This window comes from Oncorhynchus keta, chromosome 36, assembly GCF_023373465.1.
Source record: "Oncorhynchus keta strain PuntledgeMale-10-30-2019 chromosome 36, Oket_V2, whole genome shotgun sequence".
Lineage (NCBI taxonomy): Eukaryota > Metazoa > Chordata > Actinopteri > Salmoniformes > Salmonidae > Oncorhynchus > Oncorhynchus keta.
Genome location: NC_068456.1, coordinates 16,788,265 through 16,813,288, shown reverse-complemented (window position 1 = coordinate 16,813,288; position 25,024 = coordinate 16,788,265). Strand labels below are relative to the sequence as shown.

The window sequence follows — 25,024 nt, the reverse complement described above, 5'->3', positions numbered from 1 at the left end:
CTGGGTGGAGATTATAACAGTACATGGCCAAGACGTTCAAATGTTCATAGATGACCAGCCGGGTCAAATAATAATAATCACAGTGGTTGTAGGGGGTGCAACAGGTCAGCACCTCAGCAGTAAATGTCAGTTGGCTTTTCATAGCCGATCATTCAGAGATACAGACAGCAGGTGCGGTAGAGAGAGAGAGTCAAAAACAGCAGGTCTGGGACAAGGTAGCACGTCCGGTGAACAGGTCAGGGTTCCATAGTTGCAGGCAGAAGAGTTGAAACTGGAGCAGCAGCACTACCAGGTGGACTGGGGACAGTAAGGAGTCATCAGGCCAGGTAGTCCTGAGGCATGTTTCTAGGACTCAGGTCCTCGAAGAGAAGAGAGAAAAGAGAGAAAAGAGAGTTAGAGCAGACTTAAATTCACACAGGACACCGTATAAGACAAGAGAATTTAAGACAAGAGACCATAATTTGCAAATAAATTCATTCAAAATCCTACAATGTGATTTTCTGGATTTTTTTTCTTCTCATTTTGTCTGTCATAGTTGAAGTGTACCTATGATGAAAATTACAGGCCTCTCTCATCTTTTTAAGTGGGAGAACTTGCACAATTGTTGGCTGACTAACTACTTTTTTGCCCCACTGTACACATGGTTAGCAGATGTTAATGTGAGTATAGCGAAATGCTTGTGCTTATAGTTTCGACTGTGCAGTAATATATTTAATTATTAAAGTGGCTAGAGATTTGAGGCTGTATGTTGGCAGCAGCCACTCCGTGTTAGTGATGGCTGTTTAACAGTCTGATGGCCTTGAGATAGAAGCTGTTTTTCAGTCTCTCGGTCCCAACTTTGATGCACCTGTACTGACCTCGACTTCTGGATAGTAGCGGGGTGAACAGGCAGTGGCTCGGGTGGTAGTTGTCCTTGATGATCTTTTTGGCCTTCCTGTGACATTGGGTGGTGTAGGTATCCTGGAGGGCAGGTAGTTTGCCCCCGGTGATGTGTTGGGCAGACCTCACTAACTTCTGGAGAGCCTTATGGTTGTGGGCGGAGCAGTTTCCGTACCAGGCGGAGTGTTTTCGATGACAAGCCTAATTTCTTCAGCCTCCTGAGGTTGAAGTGGCACTGTTGCGCCTTCTTCACCACGCTGTCTGTGTGGGTGGACCATTTTAGTTTGTCCGTGATGTGTACGCCGAGGAACTTAAAACGTTCCACCTTCTCCACTAGTGTCCTGACTGATGTCTTGAGATGTTGCTTCAATATATCCACATAATTTTCCTCCCTCATGATGACATCTATTTTGTGAAGTGCACAAGTCCCTCCTGCAGCAAAGCACCCCCACAACATGATGCTGCCACCCCTGTGTTTCACGGTTGGGATGGTGTCTTTCGGCTGGCAAGCCTCCCCCATTTTCCTCCAAACATAACGATGATCATAATGGCCAAACAGTTATATTTTTGTTTAATCAGACCAGAGGACAGTTCTCCAAAAAGTACAATCTCTGTCCCCATGTGCAGTTGCAAACTGTAGTCTGTTTTCTATATGGCACAGTCAACTTAGTGTATGTAAATGTCTGACCCACTGGAATTGTGATACAGTGAATTATAAGTGAAATAATCTGTCTGTAAACAATTGTTGGAAAAATGATTTGTCATGACTTGTCATGACTTGTCATGCACAAAGTAGATGTCCTAACCGACTTGCCAAAACAATATAGTTTGTGAACAGGAAATTTGTGGAGTGGTTGAAAAACAAGTTTTAATGACTCCAACCTAAGTGTATGTAAACTTCCGACTTCAACTGTATCCTTTGCGTCGGACTCGTTAAAGAAAAAATCTTTGTCCAGTTCGAGGTGAGTAATCGCTGTTCTGATGTCCAGAAGTTATTTTCGGTCATAAGAGATGGTAGCAGCAACATTATGTACAAATTAAATTAAATTAAGTAAACTGAATAAAAAATTTAAAATAGCACAGCCATTCCCTCCGGCGCCATTCTAGGTATCCCTTTAGTGTACGCTCAAACCGGTGTGATTAGAACACCAGCTGAGAGTTAGATAAATATGACTGCTTATGTTATGTCAATCTTATGTCAATCTTATGTCTTATCTTTCCTCACTTAGCACTAAGACTAATGTAGCCTACATTTTCCTGTTTAGATGATTGTGTAATGCTCTTATGCTTCTTCTGTGAATGTCTGATCATTTCATCCAACAATAAACTGGTTACATTCAGGACATAACGTTGTAAGGACTATTTGTACAAAATGGTTCTGTGAAAAAAACTGTTCTTCCTGCTCAAATGCTGACTGTTGCGTCAATCGTAGCTGGACGTTCTAAATAAGCAGTCTGATCCCACCGGTTTGAGTGTGCGCTGCAGGGACCACTGTAGAATGATCACACCTCTGTGTTGGTATGTGTCAAAGGGTTAAAATCTCTATTGGCCTCATGATGAAATCACTGAGCTGTTTCTTTCCTCTCCGGCAAGTGAGTTAGGAAGGGCGCCTGTATCTTGGTAGTGACTGGGTGTATTGATACACCATCCCAGTAGCGATTTAAATCACTGGGGAAGCCAAACCCTCCCCCATGTGTTGTGATAATTGCGTTGTTTGTTCTATAACCTGTTACTTTATATACTTTGCAACCATGATATATAGGCCTAAAGGCAGAGACAATGTTTTTTTGTCCCATTTTTTGTGTGATTAGAATCATGTCTCATCGCTGCAACTCCCCAACGGTCTCGGGAGAGGCGAAGGTCAAATCATGCGTCCTCTGACACATGACCCGCCAAGCCACGCATCTTAATACCTGCTCGCTTAACCCAGAAGCCAGCTGCACCAATGTGTCGGAAGAAACACTGTTCAACTGACGACCGTGGTCAGCCTGCAGGCACCCGGCCCGCCACAAGGAGTCGCAAGAGCCAAGTAAAGCCAAGTAAAGTTGAGCCAAGTAAAGCCCCCCCCTTGGATCAGAATCGCCATTATAATCAGTGGCCAACACGGAGAATTAAGTAAAACCCCTATCTCCATCCATGGCTAATTTAGGAAAGGGACAATTTTAGCTAACTAGCTAGCCACCGGAGGACAACAACACAATGATATGCAAACAATTTTCTGTCAGTGACGTATGCTCTCAATGGTATTTGATTGGAGTGACGCAGTTGGACAATCTCCCTGGTCTTTGTGGTTGAATCTGTGGTTGGAATTCACTGCTCGACTGAGGGGCCTTACAGATAATTGTATATGTGGGGTACAGATATGAGGTAGTCATTCAAAAATCATGCTTAACACTGTTATTGCACACCGAGTGAGTCCATGCAATTTATTATGTGACTTGTTAAGAACATTTTTATTCCTGAACTTATTTAGGTTTGTCATAACAAAAGGGTTGAATACTTATTGACTCAAGACATTTCAGCTTTTCAATTTTTATAAATCTACGAACATCTCGAAAACATAATTCCACTTTAAATGATTGGGTATTGTGTGTAGATCAGTGAGACATCTCAATTTAATCAATTTTAATTCAGGCTGGAACACAACAAAATGTGGAATAAGTCCAGGAGTGTGAATACTTTCTGAGGTGTGTGTGTGTGTGTGTGTGTGTGTGTGTGTGTGTGTGTGTGTGTGTGTGTGTGTGTGTGTGTGTGTGTGTGTGTGTGTGTGTGTGTGTGTGTGTGTGTGTGTCCTCTCCTTGAGATTGGATTGCTGATTTAATCAGGAGGTACGAAAAATATATTATTTTTTCTCTCTAATACACTTTTCTCCTTTATATATATATGAATGAAAAAGTTAATTTGCAGTTTGTAAAATATGCATGACATCTGTGCTCTGTAGAAAAAAATGAATGTAATTTCAGAAATAGTGTGATAAAGAAAATAAGCTTTTTGCAGAGAAAGAAAGAGTTCATGGTAAGATAAAGGACAGGTTATATAAACTTTATATGTTCCATTCAATGTGCTATTATTGATTTGCTTGCTGGAATGAACACACATGCACATGACCAAACAGACTGAGAATAGCAACACAGAGAGTAACCCCCCCTCTCTCTCTCTAATTCTGTTTCCCCTCTCTCTGTCCTCCTGTCTTCCTCCGTCCTTCATCTACCCAATGAGAACTGTCTGGTCTCGTTTCACCTATCATTCCCAACTTCTCTTTGTCACTCTCTGACCTCCTCCCTTTTTACCCTAATGTTTCCTTGTCCTTATTATTCATATCTGTCTGTATCCATCTGTCCCACTTTTCCCTTTCAATCCACTTCCTGTCTTTTCTTTCTGTCAGCCCCCGTCTTTCTTTTTCTCTATGTTTAGTATTTATCCCAGGTGGCTATATTGATTCATATTCCCAGTCCGGGGGTTAGATGAATATGCTTTAGAGGGAGACTTAATGAGTCATTTGTGCGAGATCCCTGAGTCTTTAACTCTCACTCTGTATAAACCTGCTGTTGAGAGCTCCTCAATAATAAGGTGATACATTTACACTTCGTAAAGTTTGCATGTGTGTATATGTGTGCCAACCTCAAGCTTCTTGAACTCCTCTTTGAAAAGTGGGTCATGAGTTTCTATAACCTCCCAGTGTTGAAGTTTGCTTTAGGCACAGATCTAGGATTACCCTCCCCCAATCCTAAACTTAACTATAAGGGTCAAAATACAGAAATAAGGTCAGTGTCCAGGGGCGACTTAATCCTTCTCCTAACTATAATCTTTAGAGGCCATGTCTTCTCCTCCTCCCCTAACCATTGATACAGGGTCAGCTAGTTTTTCACACCCAGAAGGTTAAGGTTACACATTGGAGGCAAGGTAATCTGATCCTTGAGCTGTGGTTTAGGAGACCTTCTACCCCCAAAGTATGAGTGGGACTGGTGACTGTGGCCTGTGTGTGCGTGCGTGTGTGCGTGTGTGCGTGTGTGTGTGCGTGTGTGCGTGTGTATGGGGGTCTATATGTGCCTGTTTGACTAGAGTGTGTGAGGTAGGCTATGTTCTAGTCTAGGGAAGAGACTGATGGAGCTCTGGCTGGCTTACTCTCTCTTTTTTTGCTCAGGTTCAGCATGCATTAAGACCTTTTTTGGCTTTGTTGGAAGCTGCAAAACATCATGGCTGTATGGAGAGCAGCAGTCATTACCGCCATGTGAAAATATCCAGCTTTGAAGCACTGACCTTTGTTGTATGGTATTTTCGGTAATTGCATTTCCCGTGCTCTGGATGTTAGGGCAAGGTACTTGGAAGAACATATTTGAATAGGGTTTCAGAATGTTCAAAATAATATAGCCCATTAGTCAGGTTTGCCACTTAAATCAAGCCCTTTTTTTGAGATAACAAGCATGGTAAAGATAGGTAAAAGGCCGTTTTTTAGTCTCCTTGTGCTGAAGCTGCCCCAAAAGGCATGAAATCTAGGCTGCCCTGAGGCGTAAAATAAAATACACCCTCTGCTGTGTTCCTTTGTATGCCCATGTCATTTGACAATTGTGAAATTATCATGTCAAATCTTTTATGTTTGCTAGAATAGGCTAGCGTGTTGCATGTGTTAACACGGCATGTAATGTCACCCTGTCATCCCTTCAGTATGCCAACAGTGTGTGTGAGTTTGTGTGTGTGCGTCCGGCACTATGTTGAAATAGACAGAGGAATTGAATCCCCTTGGTAAATGAGCCTCAGCGATGTCTGCGCTCTGATTCGCCGGGCCAGGAAGAAAATGAAGTCGGTCCATTAATGTACTTTAAATGTCACAATAATATGCGGCACTAACCACTAATGTCGTAGCGTGCTAAAAATAACCCTCTGTGGAAACGGTTCCACATAGAACCCAAATGGGTTCTACCTGGAACCAAAAGGATTCTACCTGGAACCAAAAATGGTTCTTCAAAGGGTTCTCCTACGGGGACAGCCGAAGAATCCTTTTAGGTTCTATATGGCACTTCTTTGCTGAAGTGTAATGGAAAAATAACATGGTTCATTGTTGACGTTACAGATATGATCAGGAGGAATTTATAAAACATTATCCAAGTTGGCTAATCATTCACCAGGGTCTGTAATGACTAAACTTAATTAGAGCACGGCCCATACAATCAGAAACAATCTTCTGCTCAATTATCTTTGACTATAGTTTCAAATCTCTTCATATTAAGTAGCTTAGCAGTTAAGAACATTGGGCCAGTAACCCAAAGGGGGTTCGAATCCCTGAGCTGACCAGATCAAAATATGTCAATGTGCCCATGAGTAAGGCACTTAATCCTAATTGCTCCTCTAACTCAATCTGGATAAGAGTATCTGCTAAATGTAAATTTCATATTCAATCTAATTATATTTGATAAACTGATCTTAGATGTGTGTAGATGTTATTATTTTAAGGTTACACATCGGAGGAAGGGTAATCTGATCCTAGATCTGTGGCTTGGGGGACCTTCTACCCCGAGCATAGAAGTGGGACTGTCAACTGTGGCTATGTGTTATCCTCTATGGGACAAATCCTCCCCCATTTCCTGTCCATGATGTTGTGTTGTGAGAAAAAAATCTGTCATAAAGAAATAATTGCACTGTACCCCATGGATGACCCTTCAAACTCCTTCAAATTCATTACCTAATAGCCTGCAGGAAATGAACTGACGCTTTTCCAAATTAGGTTTACTTATAGTAATAAATAAGCATTGCATGAAATTTCACTGAATGGCGCCCAGACAATGGCCTTGCTACAAACCATTTTAAACGGTACTGTCTCAAGTGTCTCCTCTTTCCCAAGGTATACTAAGCATTCCCCTTTGCACTAAACCATTTGTATTACTCATCCAAACGGACTTGTGATGACGAGGGTGGATATATGGATATAATAGACCTGTGTCGTTTACCGTTTAGGAGTAGGCAGGGTGGAGCAGAGGCCAAATCTCTTACCCCGGTCATCAAGGGCAAAGGAAAAGCAGCAGGCTTCTGGTTTGGAATGCAGCCAGTGTTTCCTCTGCCTTCAACTGAGCCCTGAAGTCCCCCTTATCACTCACATTAAAATGTGAACCCACATTAATGAGGGTATATACAATAGGCAAGCAAGAGAACGGGATGTGCCCCAATAAAATATGAGTACAAAGCTTGATTACATTTAGCTAGCACTGTAGATAAGTGTTTTATGGTACTTTGCATTTTCACTTCAGATATCAAGTATTTTATTGGCCCTCTAGCGCAACCTGTAATTCAGTGACTGGGGTGGTGAATGGACATACTGATGTTCAGTTGTTCTACAGTATGGTCCTCATAGGCAGTGAACGGGGTCATCACAGCGCAGTTCTATTTGAATGGGATTTGAATAGCACTGCCGTTGGGTTTGCATGGACGTAGTGATCTAGATGACCTCAGTGTCTCAACACCACGTCCTCTTAACAGATCCTCAAAACAAATGTCCAAATGAATGTAATGATGAAAGAATAGGCTCTGTGTGTGTGTGTGTGTGTGTGTGTGTGTGTGTGTGTGTGTGTGTGTGTGTGTGTGTGTGTGTGTGTGTGTGTGTGTGTGTGTGTGTGTGTGTGTGTGTGTGTGTGTGTGTGTGTGTGTGTGTGTGTGTGTGTGTATGGAATTTCACTGAAGAGAGCAACTTTTGTGATCTGTCTGAGCTAATGGAATTTCACTGAACAAACAACTTTTGTGGATTTTAGCTAATTAGATCAGCATGTATTCATGCATGTAGTTCTGCTTGAACAATCCCAACAAATTACACTGGATCAACAATAAGCTGCTGGACCATCTTGGCCGGGAAGAATTAACCATTCAGTAAATGGTAAAGTACTATAAGATACAAATGTATAATGCCTGCATGTCTATATACACTGAGTGCACAAAACATTAGGAACACCTTCCTAATATTAAGTTGCACCCACCTTTGCCAAAGAATGGCCTCAATTATTCGGGGCAATGACTGTACAAGGTGTCGAAAGCGTTCCACAGGGATTCTGGCCCATTTTCACTTCAATGCTTCCAGTTGTGTCAAGTTTGCTGGATGTTCTTTGGGTGGTGGACCATTCTTGATATACACGGGAAACTGTTGAGCAAGAAAAACCCAGCAGTGTTGCAGTTCTTGACACAAACAGGTGCATCTGGCACCTACTACCATACCCATTTTGTCTTGCCGAATCACCCTCTGAATGACGCACGTGCACAATCCACTTGCCACAATTGTCTCAAGGCTTAAAAATCCTTCTTCAACCTGTCTCCTCCCCTTCATCTACACTAATTGATGTGGATTTAACAGGTGACATCAGTTAGGGATTATAGCATTCACCTGGTCAGTCTAAGTCATAAAAAGAGCAGTTGTTCATAATGTTTTGCAAAACACGAGTCTTACCTGCAGACTTTTTCTCTATTGTAAAACGGATAGTAGGCTCAGGCATCGTAGCCCTTGTGACCATTTATAAAACGTTTTTTGGGGATTCTGGATGATTGGTTGATATGCCACAAAATACCATGATGTGTTTATGTCATAATTACACTGTACAGCAGCCCAGGCAGGAAATTCAAAAACCTCATCTCCCTTGGGGATAAAAGCTCCTGCACATTATTTTTCCATGCTACTATTTGATTTACAACAGTTGGGGATTGTATTTTTTTTTTTAAATTTTACCTTTATTTAACCAGGCAAGTCAGTTAAGAACATATTCTTATTTTCTGGGAACAGTGGGTTAACTGCCTGTTTGGGGGCAGAACGACAGATTTGTACCTTGTCAGCTCGGGGGTTTGAACTCGCAACCTTCCGGTTACTAGTCCAACGCTCTAACCACTAGGCTACGCTGCCGCCCCAACTGACTGCCTATAATACCTGTGCAACAATGTATCATTTTACAAATGCGACCATTCATGTGCCAGTAGGCTATCTAGTCCAAGAGTGAACGTGAAACTAATAATTCACCATGGAAACCGGAAACACTCAGAATTCCATGAATTCATTAACCAGCTCATTTTCGCCTATGTAAGCCTATTGGATATTTATTAAATCATTATTTATTGAAGTTCTTGTCTATCATCATCATTGGATTTCTGCTAGCTAGCTACACACCAATTATTTGTTTAGCATAGCAACATCAAATGACTAGAATGATTAGAATTAATGACTTGGTCAAAACATGAGAAAAAAATTTGTCTCGCCATACCTTCCAAATCACATCGTTGTCATGCCTCCCTTGGAGGTCTGGAGAATTTTGTATTGCAAAAAGGGTTTGAACAGTACACTGGCAAGATTTTAAAGCTGGCTACAGTAGGCCACTTTGTAGGTTAAGTTAACTTAGGTTAGCTGGTTACACTAACTTTAAGCTAAGTTAATTAAGTGTCATCAGCTATCTAAATTCCTATTAGCTAACGTTAGCTACGAATGTTGATGAAATCATTGTCAATTAAAAACACAGTTTCCAAATGTATTTGTAAACAGCAGCCATGGACACGGGTGAAATTGCAGCTTCAGCTGTCAGTAAAGGGAGAGTGTAGGTTACTGTATTGGATAGGGAAGGTTATTTTGTGACATTATAAAAAGATTCTCCAGTCCATAGAGGGGAAACTATGAGGGCAGAGAGATGATAGCAATAAAAAGTGCCTTGAGAAAGTATTCAAACCCCTGCACATGTACCACGTTTGTTTTGTTGTGCTACAACCTGAATTTAAATGTACTGATCACTGATCAACACACAATATCCTATAATGTCCCAGTGGTATTTTGTTTGTAGAACCAAAATGAATCCAAATGAAATGTGAGTAAAAATGTGCTTAATAAATCTCATAATAAGTTGCATGGACTCATTCCGTGTTCAATAATAGTGGTTCACAGGATTGTTACATTTTTTAACTACCCCATATCTGTACCCCACACATACAATACAATTATCTGTAAGGTCCATCGATAAATAGTGAATATCAAGCACAGATGCAACCACAAAGACTAGGAAGGTTTTTCCAATGCCTTGCAAAGAAGGGCATTGATTGGTAGTTTTTCATTAGGCTTTGGATGGTGTATCAATACATTTACATTTACATTTAAGTCATTTAGCAGACGCTCTTATCCAGAGCGACTTACAAAACACCCAGTGACTACAAAGATACAGGTGTCCTTCCTCAGTTGCCGGAGAGGAAAGAAACTGCTCAGTGACACAATGAGGCCAATCGTGATTTTAAAACAGTTACAGAGTTTATTGGTTGTGATATGAGAAAACTGAGGATGGATCAACAACATTGTAGTTACTCCACAATACTAACATAATGTGACAGAGTGTAAAGGAAGGAAGCCTGTACAGAATACAAAATATTCCAAAGCATTCATCCTATTTGCAACAAGTCACTTAACCTCTACGGGATCGGTCCCCACCCCACGGGACGGTTGAGCTAACGTGCGCTAATGTGATTAGCACGAACAAGAGAATTTCCTAGGACATATACATGTCTTATCTGGGCAGAAAGCTTAAATTATTGTTCATCTAACTGCACTGTTGAATTTACAGTAGCTATTACAGTGAAAAGGGAAAAACCTAGTCAGTCATCCAAATGAATGTATTCAACTGAAATGTGTCTTCTGCATTTAACCCAACCCCTCTGAATCAGAGATGTGCCTTAATCGACATCCACGGGGCCCGGGGAAAGGTAGGTTAATTGCCTTGCTCATGGGCAGAACAACAGATTTTTTTTACCTTGACAGCTCGGGGATTCAATCCAGCAACCTTTCGGTTACTGGCCCAACGCTCTAACCACTAGGCTATCTGCCAACCCCCACAAATACCATGCTATTGTTTGAGGAGAGTGCACAACAACAAAAAACTTGTATTACGGCAACTGGTTTGATACATTCACCTCTGAAGGTAAGTAATGTACTGACATTTAGTCATCTTTCTCTGATTTTTCATCCTGAGGGTCTCAGAGATAAAATGTAGCATAGTTTTGTTTGAGAAAATACATTTTTATATTCAAATGTAGGAACTGGATTCTACAGTTTGAACCCCTGCTGTGTCTCTGCACAGAATATGCATATCCTTACTTCAGGTCTTGAGCTACAGGCAGTTAGATTTGGGTATGTCATTTTAGGCAAAACATTTTAAAAAGGGTCCGATCATTATGTAGTACCGCAAAAAATGTGCAAAAGAAATGAACTTTTTATTCTGAATACAAAGCCATAGGTTTGGGGCAAACACAACACATCACTGAGTACCACTCTTCATATTTTCAAGCATGGTGGTGCCTGCATCATGTTATAGGTAAGCTTGACATCGGCAAGGACTAGGGAGTTTTTTTAGGATAAAAAGAAACAGAATATAGCTATGAGTACAGGCAAAATCTGAGAGGCACTGGGAGACTAATTCACCTTCCAGCAGGACTATAAACTAAAACACAAGGCCAAATCTACACTGGAGTTGCTTACCAAGACAACATTGAATGTTCTTTTGCTCCAAAGGTGCTTCTACGAAGTAAATATTATATTTCTGTATTTATTTGTAAATAAATTTGCTATCATTTTTAAAAACATGTTTTCAGTTTTTCATTATAGGGTATTGTGTGTAGATGGGTGAGAAAAAAATATTTAATTTATTTTCAATTCAGGCTGTAACACAACAAAATGTGGAATACGTCAAGGGGTATGAATACTTTCTGAAGGCACTGTTATATTCAGTGCTGTCTGAGTATAATGAAGCCTGCTTCTTTGTGATGCTTTCTGTCCTCAGATATGGAAAGCTGTGAAAGCCTGTTTTCAGCTGAAGAAAGAGGTCTCAATGAATGTCCCAAGAGACTAAGGGTATATCCTAGACCATGGGTTATATGTGTAGGCCTACCTATGTTAGCACATGTTATATACAAAAATACATTTAAACATTAAACATCAAACACAATGTATCAACCTATTACAATTGCAGCAGGCCAACCCTGCTCAAGGTCTTCTGGGTGTGCAGGGTTCTGTTTCAGCCCAGCAATAACACACCTGAAGTCTGCTCACCCAGTAGATCAGAGATCTGTGGAGCAAGGTTGGCCACCGCTGTTATGGAGTTTATTTGTTCACCTAAAATGATGCTTTAGTAATAATACCCTACTTGTTACTACTCAATTATATATTGCTGTTTACACTAAGATGTCTAATCTATCAGGTTTGAAGGTAAGACCCAGATGCAGACTGTGTCGAAGTAACAATGTTTATTACAGCAGGAGGGCAGGCAAATTACAGATCAAGGCAGGCAGGGGTCAATATCCAGAGGTGCTGCAAAGGTACAGGACGGCAGGCAGGCTCAGGGTCAGGGGCAGGCAAGGGTCAAAACCAGGAGGGTGTGAAAAAGAGAGACTGGGGAGAAGCAGGAGCTGAGACAAAAATGCTGGTTGAATTGACAAACAAGTCAAACTGGCAACAGACAAACAGAGAACACAGGTATAAATACACAGGGGATAATGGGGGAGATGGGCGACACCTGGAGGGGGTGGGACAATCACAATGACAGGTGAAACAGATCAGGGTGTGACATAATCTTTACATACAAGTTAGCTTATTTGTACATTTTGAAGTGATGAAGTGTTGCTTCTTTGAAGTGAAGTGTTTAAACTATTATTCAAAATGAACTAGTGTGGATGTTGATTAATCACATAACACAATCATGTAATAAAGTGCAGTTATGTATTCCATGTGTCTGTGTTTCTGTGTTGTATTCTCAAATTCTTCCTTTTGTCTAGTTGTAAGTTCTCCAATCTGTTTTATTTGATTGTCACTCTCTCACAGTATATGCTATGTGAATCGATTTTCCAGTTTATCATATAGGATGCATCGTCCATGCAGCCATTGGCCTACAGTTTGATGGCATTGCTGGCTGTATGGGCATCTGTCATCTGAAGCAGAGAATAGCTCAATTTAAAATGATACCAGTAGACACGGTATGATTAGTTACACCTAGGTTAGCTGATTTTTCCCAAAGCAAACCCTATTGTGGCTACCTACTTCTTGTCCCTCATGGTCGCCTTTTCAGACAAATATCACTTCAGAAACATCTAAACAAAAAATATTGATATGGCCAGCATTGTAGACCATTTCACCCCTCATGCTGCAGCTTTAGCTCACCTCGAAATAACATAGAAATGCTGTGCAAACCAGCGTGCTGTAAACATTAAAATAAAAATTGTCACCAGTGCTTGTTTTGTTGAAATTATTTGCACTGTTGATCCTGTAGCACTAATCTGGTGAGCATCTTTGGAGCTCCGCCCAAGCAAGGCATTTGATTGGTGTGACGTGTTACGAGGCGTCACTGATTTACACCGGGTTACCACCCCTCTTTAGCTGATTTCTGCCATGGAACTTCCCCAGGCTTCCTGTTTTAGGGAAACCTGTTTGTGAAGAGGCTTGAAAATAACTAACAACCAGCCTGCTTGACCAGCAACTTCAGAATGCAAAAACAAATGTACTCATTAAAATAATGCTTTTTACTGATGAAATGTCATGAATATTTTTATAAGTATGTTGGCAACCGTTTTATAAAAGCATTAAGGCCCTCGAACCCTGACCTAATAACAGACCTTCCCTCAGGCCTAAGAACAGCCCTTACTTGTAAGGTTCACCTTCCACCTGCCTGTTTGCATACCTGTGTATGACCATTGCCTGCCTGTGATAACGATTCCTGCCTTCTTGTGAAGGCGAAATAAACACCTACCGCGCTCTGAGCGTGAATCTACACCTTTTTCTCCCTGAGTATTCATTACATTACTCAGGCATTTTTACATGATAATCACCAGGTTCTCATGCCTTATTGCTTAAATACTAAATACCCCTCGGGTATTATTTCATTGTTGAATTCTTGAAGAGTATTCTAGAGTGTGGTTCCCAAACCTTTTCACTCTCCGCCACCCTTCCATCATTGTGGAACATCCCGCGCCACCCCCAGCACACACATGCCATATCTGTTTCTATGGGCACAAGCACTGCTCATGAGACAAAGTGTTCTCAACCCTCTTGGTGGTGGAGGTAATTTTGCAGGTTTAAAAATAATTCTACACATTTTGTCATGGGGTGCAAAGAAAATGTTGTAGTTTTAAAGCTTATGTTCTTGCAATTCTATACATTTTTCCATGCCTGATGTGTATTCATGTGATATTTGATTGAAACAAAATACAACAATATCTATGGGCTAAAAAACCTATAAAAAATAGTGCTTGACATGGGCTAGTTGATCTGGACATTTCTGACAAGTTATCAATAGCTCTTTATTAAGGTATGCAAAGACTAACATGACAAGAGGAACTGATGCTGCACTACCCGATTTCAAAATTTCACCTTGTGCATTCTACTATTACAATGTTCAAGAGTAAGTTTAAAGCCAGACTGAGTTCCTTTAAAACATAATAATAGAAATGCTGACCCATGCACGCTCGAGTTTGCGAACCACTGTTCTAGTGCATGCATTATTTGCCTACAACGCACAGTAATCATACATTGTGTCATCAGATGAACTCACCCAAAACATACTCCCTGTTTGAACTGACTGACTGCTTCTATTACCATAGAATATTGAATTGGATTCACCTGTCACCTGTCTGCATAGAATGTTATCATCTAGGCTAGGGTACCAATTTACGTGGACATTTTATATCCACTGGATATAGCCTATAAGTTCAGGTGTCCAAGTGTCTTCTCACATCGCTGCATAATAATAAATATTTTGACCTTCATGGTCCATAGACTGCAAAAAACACATTTCCAGCAGATCAGATTATTTTTTTAACTACCTATGTGTCCTTCTTATAGCCAACTACATAGCCTATGTATAGAAGTAGCAACTCTGTGTTTAGGAGTTAATGGGAGTTTGATATGTTCGATCAGAATAACTAAGGGGTTAAATGGGAGTTTTATATACTGTGGACAAAGGCAGTGTTGCGTGCAGGAGTGACATTAGAATATTATGCGTTTTCAACAGATTGTCACGCCTGTTCCCACTCCCCCTCCCTGGCATCCAAGGGCACCAGGCTGCCCATCATTACGCACACCTGTCACCATCATTACGTGCATCAAGGCAATATTGGACTCACCTGGACTCCTTCACTTTCTTGATTGCCCCCTCTTTATCTGTCTGTTCCTCATTATTGTCGTAATTTTTCCCTTGTCCAGACGCTGTCCGTGTTTGTTTTATGTCAGTTATTTACTTTATGTTCACTCCCTGTACTTGCTTCTCATCTCCCAGCGCCTGACCTTGCAGAATGCAGACAAAGCAAGTTTTTTGTTTTGGTTGGTGAAGTCGGGTCCGCGGCCGCTGCCGAAGAAACCGGGGGTTCCTCGGGTTGGCTCGTCTTGCTTCCACCCCACGTCATGCCTTAGCCAGTTTGCCAGGCTCCCACGCCTCAGCCGGTTCATCAGGCTTTTACGCCTCAGCCGGCTCGTCAGGCTCCCACGTCCCAGCCGGCTTGTCGGGCTTCCACACCTCAGCTGGCTCATCCGACTCCCATGTCTTGGCCGGCCTGTCAGGCTCAGGGGGGCAGGGTACTGTCATGCCTGTTCCCCCTCCCTGGCGCTCAAGGGTGCATTATCATTATCTACACCTATCATCACCATTACGTGCATCACCGCAATATTGGACTCACCTGGACTCCTTAACTTTGTTGATTGTCCCCTCTATATCTGTCTGTTCCTCAGTTTGTTCCCCGTGTCAGCCTTATTGTCGTTATGATTCCCCTGTCCAGACGCTGTCCTTATTTGTTTTATGTCGGTTATCTATTATGTGTTCACTCCCTGTACTTGCTTCTTGTCTCCCAGCATCTGTCCTTACAGACTGAGCCATGGTGGTTTGTTGGCTAGCCTTCGGTTTGATTAGAATGCAATGATAGCGCGGGGTGAACCCATTGCAGTGTTTAATATTCGGGAAAATTTTGATTTCTGCCTAAATAGACATAGCGAAGCGTAATTATTTCATGAGATGGCCATAAACAATAATTTGTTAGTTTTAGAAAGGTCTGGATGTCACGGTTTTCATGTGGTGAAGGAGAGTCGGACCAAACTGCAGCGTGTATATTGCGATCCATGTTTAATCACACAACGTAAACACGAATAAACACAAACACTACAAAACAATAAACGAAACGAAAACCGAAAACAGTCTATACTTGTGTCAACTAACACAGCATAAGGACATCAAGACACTCAGGACAATCACCCACAACACAACCAAAGAATATGGCTGCCTAAATATGGTTCCCAATCAGAGACAACGATAAACACCTGCCTCTGATTGAGAACCACTTCAGCCAGCCATAGACTAACCTAGAACACCCCACTAAGCTGCAATCCCACTATCTACACATCACATACAAAAACCCATGTCACACCCTGGCCTGACCAAATACATGAAGAAAAACACAAAATACTTTGACAAGGGCGTGACACTGGAACTCACCTTTCTTGTAAAAATATTTACACATTGCTGAGGTGTATTCACTTTTGAGGACACAAGCTCAATTACATTGTACAAATATTGTACAAGTAACATTTTTTTTCCTATTCAACAAAAGTGGGGCAATAGGGCTTGAAATGACTGCAATTATTTTTTTAAATTATAAAATTGAATTGACTATAAGATTTTACCTCTCTTATAACTGTAAAATAAATATTATCATACTTAGTGACGGTACAACATTGCCACCATTTCATATAACTGACGACAGAGTATTTTCTCCTAAACATCCACTGAGCTTTGCTGAGGAACCATGTTTTTCATGTTGAGAGCACTAAATCCGTCTGAGAATATCACAGCGAGATGAACCCTCAACTTTTGGATTCGCTCAACTGTCGCCTTGCATAATATACTGTCATCCAGACTGAGCTCCATCGCTCAGAGGAAGAGCAAATTGATTCTTTGACTGGATAGGCCAGAAAATATGACACGTCACTCCCTATGCAAATGTGGGGTCTGAAACCTGACACTTCAAGTCAACTCTGCTGAGTGGTAGTGGAGAGCATTCACAGAGCACTTTGTACACCAAAATGTTAGTTGGAACCAGTCCAGAACCACTTAAAGCCCCCCAAATAGGTAACTTAACATATAAGAGGTAGTGTGTTTTTTATGGTGGAGCATTCTGGTTTATCCTCTTCTCCAGCTGACTCTCTGTCTGCTTAGCGAAAGAGGATGAGTTTACACAAAGGTCGTAACACAAAGTGAGCTTTGAAGGAGGGCAGTGCAAAGAGTTAAGTGGAACACAGAGTTTTAGCAGTTGTACACATGCACACACACACAAAAACACGCACCTATGTCCATACCTCATGTTCTTGCTGAGCAGTAAAGAAGTTGTACGTTTAAAAAATAAATAAATGTAATTGTTTTGCAAAGTGAAAGTTCTGTTTTTTGGAGGTGGTGAGATGTGTACATCAAATACGCATGTCTGTCATCCTTGTATTATCACAAACTCTGACAGGTGTTTGGGACTAGAGCTTCTGAAAGTTCAACTTCCAGAATGTGACTCACTATTCTATTCTCCTTTTCTCACCTCCTCTCTAATCTTTTGCTTCAGTTATTTTCATCAGGTACCTGCCAATCACCACAGTATTTTTTCCCAATTCCCCTTTTTTTACCCAATCAGAGCTCTAGTTCCTTCCGGAGTATGGATATTTCCGTGATGAGGTGCATCCAAACACAATAGCTATACTCTGCTCCAATCACAGACAAACAGGCTGGGCAATCACACCCATCACCCATCACAGGCCCCAATTACACAGAAAGGATGTACTTAAACTGCACAATTTCAGGACATAACCCGTTGTCTCTGAACTATTTCCTTGGTTTGGGTTTAATATTTCATATTGATCTGTCATACTGTTGCTGCTTAATGCCAAGCCATTGTGAACTGTGTGATTTCACAGTCTACTTTATGCTGTATCTTACTGCTTAGTCATGCAAATTAGGGGATAATAGTATGTGATCCATACAGAGATTGAACCTCTACTCTATCAGTTTATTAGCATCCTGCTCTGATGTACTTCGTTAGATGGGCCGCGATGATGTGCAAAGTCAAGTACAAGGGATATATAACTGTATTTTCAGTTATATTATTAAGATTGTGTATTTGTACGTGTGTTTCCAGAAATATTAAAAGTGTGTGTGTGTTTTTCAGATGGTAGGGTGGAGGTGACAAAGGAGAGTGTGAAGCTGTGCACCATGGGACCTGGGAAGGTGTTTGGAGAGCTGGCCATACTCTACAACTGTACCAGGACAGCAACTGTCAAGAGTGAGTCTACACACACCAACCCTATATCGCTGTCTAAACACTCATGCCAAAATACTTACATTGTGACATGCAAACACATGCGCAAGCACACACACACACACACACACACACACACACACACACACACACACACACACACACACACACACACACACACACACACACACACACACACACACACACACACACACACACACACACACACACACACACACACACACACACACACACACAGACAGAGAGAGCTCAATGTGGAGTCAGTCAGGACCTGCCGGACCCTCAGTAGACATAGGAAGGAATCACCCTGTTATGTACTAGCAGAAGCAAGGAACACACTGATAGCATTGTTCCAGTCAAGGTGAAACAGCCCTCTAGCCACAACACGTTGGATTTTACTCTGGTTGAGTAGCTCAGAACACCCAAAGTGGTGCATTTGACATGCAGCTCACCATTTTTTTTTATCCTAATGGTTGTGCTTTAGTTTTCACCTCAGGTTTTATCATCACAGGCCTACACACATGAATGTATACATACACCGACAGAAAGGTTTCTAAGTCTGTGTCCATATTTCAGTGAGCCTGTGTGTGTTATGAGAGTGTGTCAGAATGAGGAATGTGTGTTTATGGAGCAAAGAGGAAATGGGTACAGGCTGGAGCTGTAGGGTTGGATATGAATAACACGGGATCGACATAGAACTGTGTGTTAGGACATTTACAGGGGATGCAAGCACTCTCTTCTCACACGTTTGCACCATACTCACGTACTGTACACCTTTGTACACCACAGCTGAAGAATGTTGTATCTGAAACAGTTTAATTGACAGGTCCCAGTCAGCTTCACATAAAATCCCTTAAATCACTTAACTTAACAACTATTGATTCATTAATCAATTACTCACACAGTTGATGGATTTTCATGAGGTGGTGGCTGGTGACAAGGCCCCTAGGATGTGCAGTGGCCAAGGTGTGAAGGATATAGAGTCCCTGAGGTGATGGCTGAGATTGGAGGAGAAAGATGGGAGGAAGGGGGTTGGGGGGAGAGAGTTGAAGGGTGAGCTGAGAGGAGAGATGCGGGGAGGGCATGAGGGGGAAAGTGATGAGAAGGGAGAGGTGAGGGGCAGAAAAGAAGTGAGATAGGTGAGGAATGGAAAGATGAGAGGTGAGGAGGCCGTCACGCTATCAGTCAGTCTGCCACCTCCTATCTGTTCCTCTGGTTCCTCCAAAGTGTTGGATCTCGTGGCTCTGTTGCCATGGTGAGTAGTTCTAAGGGAGGGTTGGGGCTGAGTATCTGAGGGATTAGATCTACTACACAACAGTTACAGAGTGTCTCAACCATCACAGTCCCCTGACTCCCTACACTCCCACTCACATGTCTCCCACAACCACTGCTCACACATAAGACCTGTTGAATTTATCTAGGTGCATGAGGAAGTTTGTGTGTGTATGTTATCTAATCAACCAATTCATTGTGCTGCCATTATGAAGCATCTAGGAATGCATATGTACATGTTCTTCAAAGGGATTATTCCAGTGTGCGCTCCTTTAAGTATAATTTGCATGTGTAATTATGACTTGGCATTTGAGGAGCATTTCTTCAGATGTTAAATGAGCCTGTCAATAAAGATTCTCCATAATACAAACCCAACCTGCTACCCGCCCACCACCTCCCTCCTTTAAATGTACCGACAACATGAAACATAATTGCATATCTGTGGATTACATGGCATAATCATGAAGCAATATGCGAAGTTGAGGACAATAACTGTTTCACAAGAGTGCTGTTATTATAGATGATGGCTTTTCTTAAGAAATACTCAATTACAATGTCATGCCTCTTTGAGCATCTGGAAAAGCACCACATACATCGCTACATAAAGTGTTACATAAATCCAAGAGTGTTTGTCTCTATGTTGAAGTACAGACTACAGGTTTGCAGAGATCTCTCTTTGTTTGACGTCTAACACTCATTATCACATGCCATGCTGTAAGGATAGAGAGATTTGGGTCTGGCAGTGAGGGAGGGGGGTTAGAGGAGAGAGAGAGATTGTCACGATCATGTAGACTTATAATTAAATATACACACTGAAGGAACATCAGCTTATCAAATATAAATACATTGAGTATTAAATATGAATAGATTTGAGACTACAGTCAAATACATTTGAGCTGAAGACAATTCTTAAAGCTAGCCAAATCACTCCAGGGCTATTCTCAGTTCATATGTTTCTGATTGTATGTTCCATGCTCTAAGATTACACATTACAGACCCTGGAGAATTATTAGACACATTTGAAAAGGATTTATAAGTTCCTGCGGGTCATATCTGTAAACAATGTTATTTTCCCACTAGGACGCAAACAAGTCATGCATCACTTTCTCTCCTATTAAGGACAAATGGCTTTAAGAATGGTTTTAAAGAGGTTACCATCTCAAGACCAGGAGAGAGAGAGAGAGAGAGAGAGAGAGAGAGAGAGAGAGAGAGAGAGAGAGAGAGAGAGAGAGAGAGAGAGAGAGGAGAGAGAGAGAGAGAGAGAGAGAGAGAGAGAGAGAGAGAGAGAGAGAGAGAGAGAGAGAGAGAGAGAGAGAGAGAGAGAGAGATGGAGAAGTAAGGAAATGATAGAGAAAGCAAGGATGGGAACAAGGAAAGGAATGAGAGATGCATGCCTAAATGTTGCAAAAATATGCAGTGCTTTTCCCCCAGAACTGGAGGGTAGTGGCATTTAGGAAAAAGCTGTCCAGCCTGCTCATTAGCACAACACTGAAGAACACAGTGCAGTACAGAACAAGATAGCTCAGACCTTGAGATATCTGCCACTCTACAGTGTTTCCAGCTAAACTCTGACTTTAAAGAGAAATTCACCCAGTGATATTATGATACTATGATTCATATTTTCTCTCTACCCGTAATCCTTGTGTAATGTTGATTCCTGACCCTTTTTCTAAGCTATTGTGGATTTGATCACATAAACCAAAATATACCTCAACATGAACCTTTGTCAGGCTGCAATGCAGTGTCGTCATTTTTAGAGGCTCCATTGTTTGGAGAGTTGAGCTGTATGAAAAGCCTTTCCTCAGTGAATGACCAAGCTCTTGTCTGTCTGTCTGTCTGTCTGTCTGTCTGTCTGTCTGTCTGTCTGTCTGTCTGTCTGTCTGTCTGTCTGTCTGTCTGTCTGTCTGATAAATATTAGTAGGTTTGGACAGTTTAGTGAGACTCATCGTTCCCTGCTTGGGCTTTCTCTCAGTTCACCCTGTCCAAAATTACTGGGCTTTTGTTATGACAGGAGTTGGAAGTTACAGGTTTGACCTCAGGAGAACAGGCATGAAACTAAACACTGAAACTTTTCTACTAACAGTGGTAGCTTCACTAGGGACTCACTGTTTAAATCATAAAACTTGTTGTTTGGAATTCTGTGGCAGATTCCTGTGTATGTGTGAGGCTGGGAGAGGCTCTGTGTGTGTGTTTAAGTAAGTTAATGTATGTGTCTTCACATGTGTGTTTCTATACAGGTGTCTGTGTTTCAAGTCAGTCAATTCAGGAAGTAAACTGAAATTCCAATTCAATAATGGTAAAAAGGGCATCTATTTTCAACAATTTCTCAATAAACTGAAAAGGAGAAGCTTTTTATTTCAAAGGTTTTTCCATTTTTTCAACTGACTTCAATTCAAATTGACCCCAACCCTGGTGTGTTTGTAGATGTACGGTATGTGCACCACCAGGGTTGGGGAATAACTGATTACATGTCAACCGTTACATGTAACGGATTACAAAAAAACGGTAACTATAATCTGTTACGTTACCAGCAAAAATATTGTAATCGGATTACAGATACTTTTGAAAAACAAGATGATTACTTTGAGGATTACTTTTACATTCAGAAAGAATGTTTGCGGGAAAAAAAATCTTTGACACTTTGTTTTTCTCAATGACATTCAAATCAGCATTGAAAAAATGCGCAAGTTTAAGTTTGTTCCACCTGAGCGAGTCTGACCACAAGTCAGAGACCACTATGATGACACACCAAATGTGTTTGTTGGATCATGGGAAAAGAGCAGGAATAGGCTTTTGTGGGCTGCAGTCCAAGCTATGTCTTCAAATGGTGTGGCTGCTGTTGTCATCCAAAGATGATCCAACTTGAATAACAGCTTGGAGGTAAGGATGACAGCAGTGGTGTAGTCTACGGCGATTCAGATATCACTTAATATTGATATCTACATAGTGCATTTATGTGAATCACACTGCTGCACTCTCATTTAGTTATTTGCGCCTTACAGATTGTGGTTGTTGTGGATGGCAGTTCACAAATCTAAATGTGTATTTGAATCCAATAATAAGCCGCCAATCAATCATTGTTTTTGAAACCAGTGGACAGCCAGTGAAAAATGCCCTTTTGCAAACTTTTTTTGCAGCTGCAATCTTATTCAATGTGATAAAAAAATAAATCCATAGGCCTAATGGACACATGCTCAAACTAACACACTTTTGATAGACTTAAAGGGGCAGTCTGTAGTTGCTATATATATATATATATATATATATATATATATATATATATACTGTATATCCATTGATTCATGAAGAATATAACTTATGCCTCATGAGCTTGTATTTCTCCAATGTTTGTAAACATTGTAAATGTTAACAAACACTGTATAGCCTCCATAACACGATTAAAACAATAATTTTACATTTACATTTTACATTTAAGTCATTTAGCAGACGCTCTTATCCAGAGCGACTTACAAATTGGTGCATTCACCTTATGACATCCAGTGGAACAGTCACTTTACAATAGTGCATCTAAATCTTAAACGGGGGGGTGAGAAGGATTACTTATCCTATCCTAGGTATTCCTTAAAGAGGTGGGGTTTCAGGTGTCTCCGGAAGGTGGTGATTGACTCCGCTGTCCTGGCGTCGTGAGGGAGTTTGTTCCACCATTGGGGGGCCAGAGCAGCGAACAGTTTTGACTGGGCTGAGCGGGAACTGTACTTCCTCAGTGGTAGGGAGGCGAGCAGGCCAGAGGTGGATGAACGCAGTGCCCTTGTTTGGGTGTAGGGCCTGATCAGAGCCTGGAGGTACTGAGGTGCCGTTCCCCTCACAGCTCCGTATGCAAGCACCATGGTCTTGTAGCGGATGCGAGCTTCAACTGGAAGCCAGTGGAGAGAGCGGAGGAGCGGGGTGACGTGAGAGAACTTGGGAAGGTTGAACACCAGACGGGCTGCGGCGTTCTGGATGAGTTGTAGGGGTTTAATGGCACAGGCAGGGAGCCCAGCCAACAGCGAGTTGCAGTAATCCAGACGGGAGATGACAAGTGCCTGGATTAGGACCTGCGCCGCTTCCTGTGTGGGGCAGGGTCGTACTCTGCGGATGTTGTAGAGCATGAACCTACAGGAACGGGCCACCGCCTTGATGTTAGTTGAGAACGACAGGGTGTTGTCCAGGATCACGCCAAGGTTCTTAGCGCTCTGGGAGGAGGACACAATGGAGTTGTCAACCGTGATGGCGAGATCATGGAACGGGCAGTCCTTCCCGGGAGGAAGAGCAGCTCCGTCTTGCCGAGGTTCAGCTTGAGGTGGTGATCCGTCATCCACACTGATATGTCTGCCAGACATGCAGAGATGCGATTCGCCACCTGGTCATCAGAAGGGGAAAGGAGAAGATTAATTGTGTGTCGTCTGCATAGCAATGATAGGAGAGACCATGTGAGGTTATGACAGAGCCAAGTGACTTGGTGTATAGCGAGAATAGGAGAGGGCCTAGAACAGAGCCCTGGGGGACACCAGTGGTGAGAGCGCGTGGTGAGGAGACAGATTTTCGCCACGCCACCTGGTAGGAGCGACCTGTCAGGTAGGACGCAATCCAAGCGTGGGCCGCGCCGGAGATGCCCAACTCGGAGAGGGTGGAGTGGAGGATCTGATGGTTCACAGTATCGAAGGCAGGCGATAGGTCTAGAAGGATGAGAGCAGAGGAGAGAGAGTTCGCTTTAGCGGTGCGGAGCGCCTCCGTGATACAGAGAAGAGCAGTCTCAGTTGAATGACTAGTCTTGAAACCTGACTGATTTGGATCAAGAAGGTCATTCTGAGAGAGATAGCGGGAGAGCTGGCCAAGGACGGCACGTTCAAGAGTTTTGGAGAGAAAAGAAAGAAGGGATACTGGTCTGTAGTTGTTGACATCGGAGGGATCGAGTGTAGGTTTTTCAGAAGGGGTGCAACTCTCGCTCTCTTGAAGATGGAAGGGACGTAGCCAGCGGTCAGGGATGAGTTGATGAGCGAGGTGAGGTAAGGGAGAAGGTCTCCGGAAATGGTCTGGAGAAGAGAGGAGGGGATAGGGTCAAGCGGGCAGGTTGTTGGGCGGCCGGCCGTCACAAGCACGCGAGATTTCATCTGGAGAGAGGGGGAGAAAGAGGTCAGAGCACAGGGTAGGGCAGTGTGAGCAGAACCAGCGGTGTCGTTTGACTTAGCAAACGAGGATCGGATGTCGTCGACCTTCTTTTCAAAATGGTTGACGAAGTCATCTGCAGAGAGGGAGGAGGGGGAGGGGAGGAGGATTCAGGAGGGAGGAGAAGGTGGCAAAGAGCTTCCTAGGGTTAGAGGCAGAAGCTTGGAATTTAGAGTGGTAGAAAGTGGCTTTAGCAGCAGAGACAGAAGAGGAAAATGTAGAGAGGAGGGAGCGAAAGGATGCCATGTCCGCAGGGAGGCGAGTTTTCCTCCATTTCCGCTCGGCTGCCCGGAGCCCTGTTCTGTGAGCTCGCAATGAGTCGTCGAGCCACGGAGCGGGAGGGGAGGACCGAGCCGGCCTGGAGGATAGGGGGCATAGAGAGTCAAAGGATGCAGAAAGGGAGGAGAGGAGGGTTGAGGAG

The 25,024-nt window shown here is 42.4% G+C and overlaps 1 protein-coding gene across 2 annotated transcripts in view; it reads left to right on the top strand.

The window, feature by feature from the left end:
* LOC118369715 (cGMP-dependent protein kinase 1) overlaps nt 1–25,024 on the top strand; it is a 140,670-nt gene that overhangs the window by 42,800 nt on the left and 72,846 nt on the right. For both annotated transcript variants that reach the window (XM_035754346.2, XM_035754345.2), the window contains exon 3: nt 18,055–18,168. In XM_035754346.2, coding sequence (XP_035610239.1) covers nt 18,055–18,168 — 114 coding nt within the window. The remainder of the gene's footprint in view (nt 1–18,054; nt 18,169–25,024) is intronic.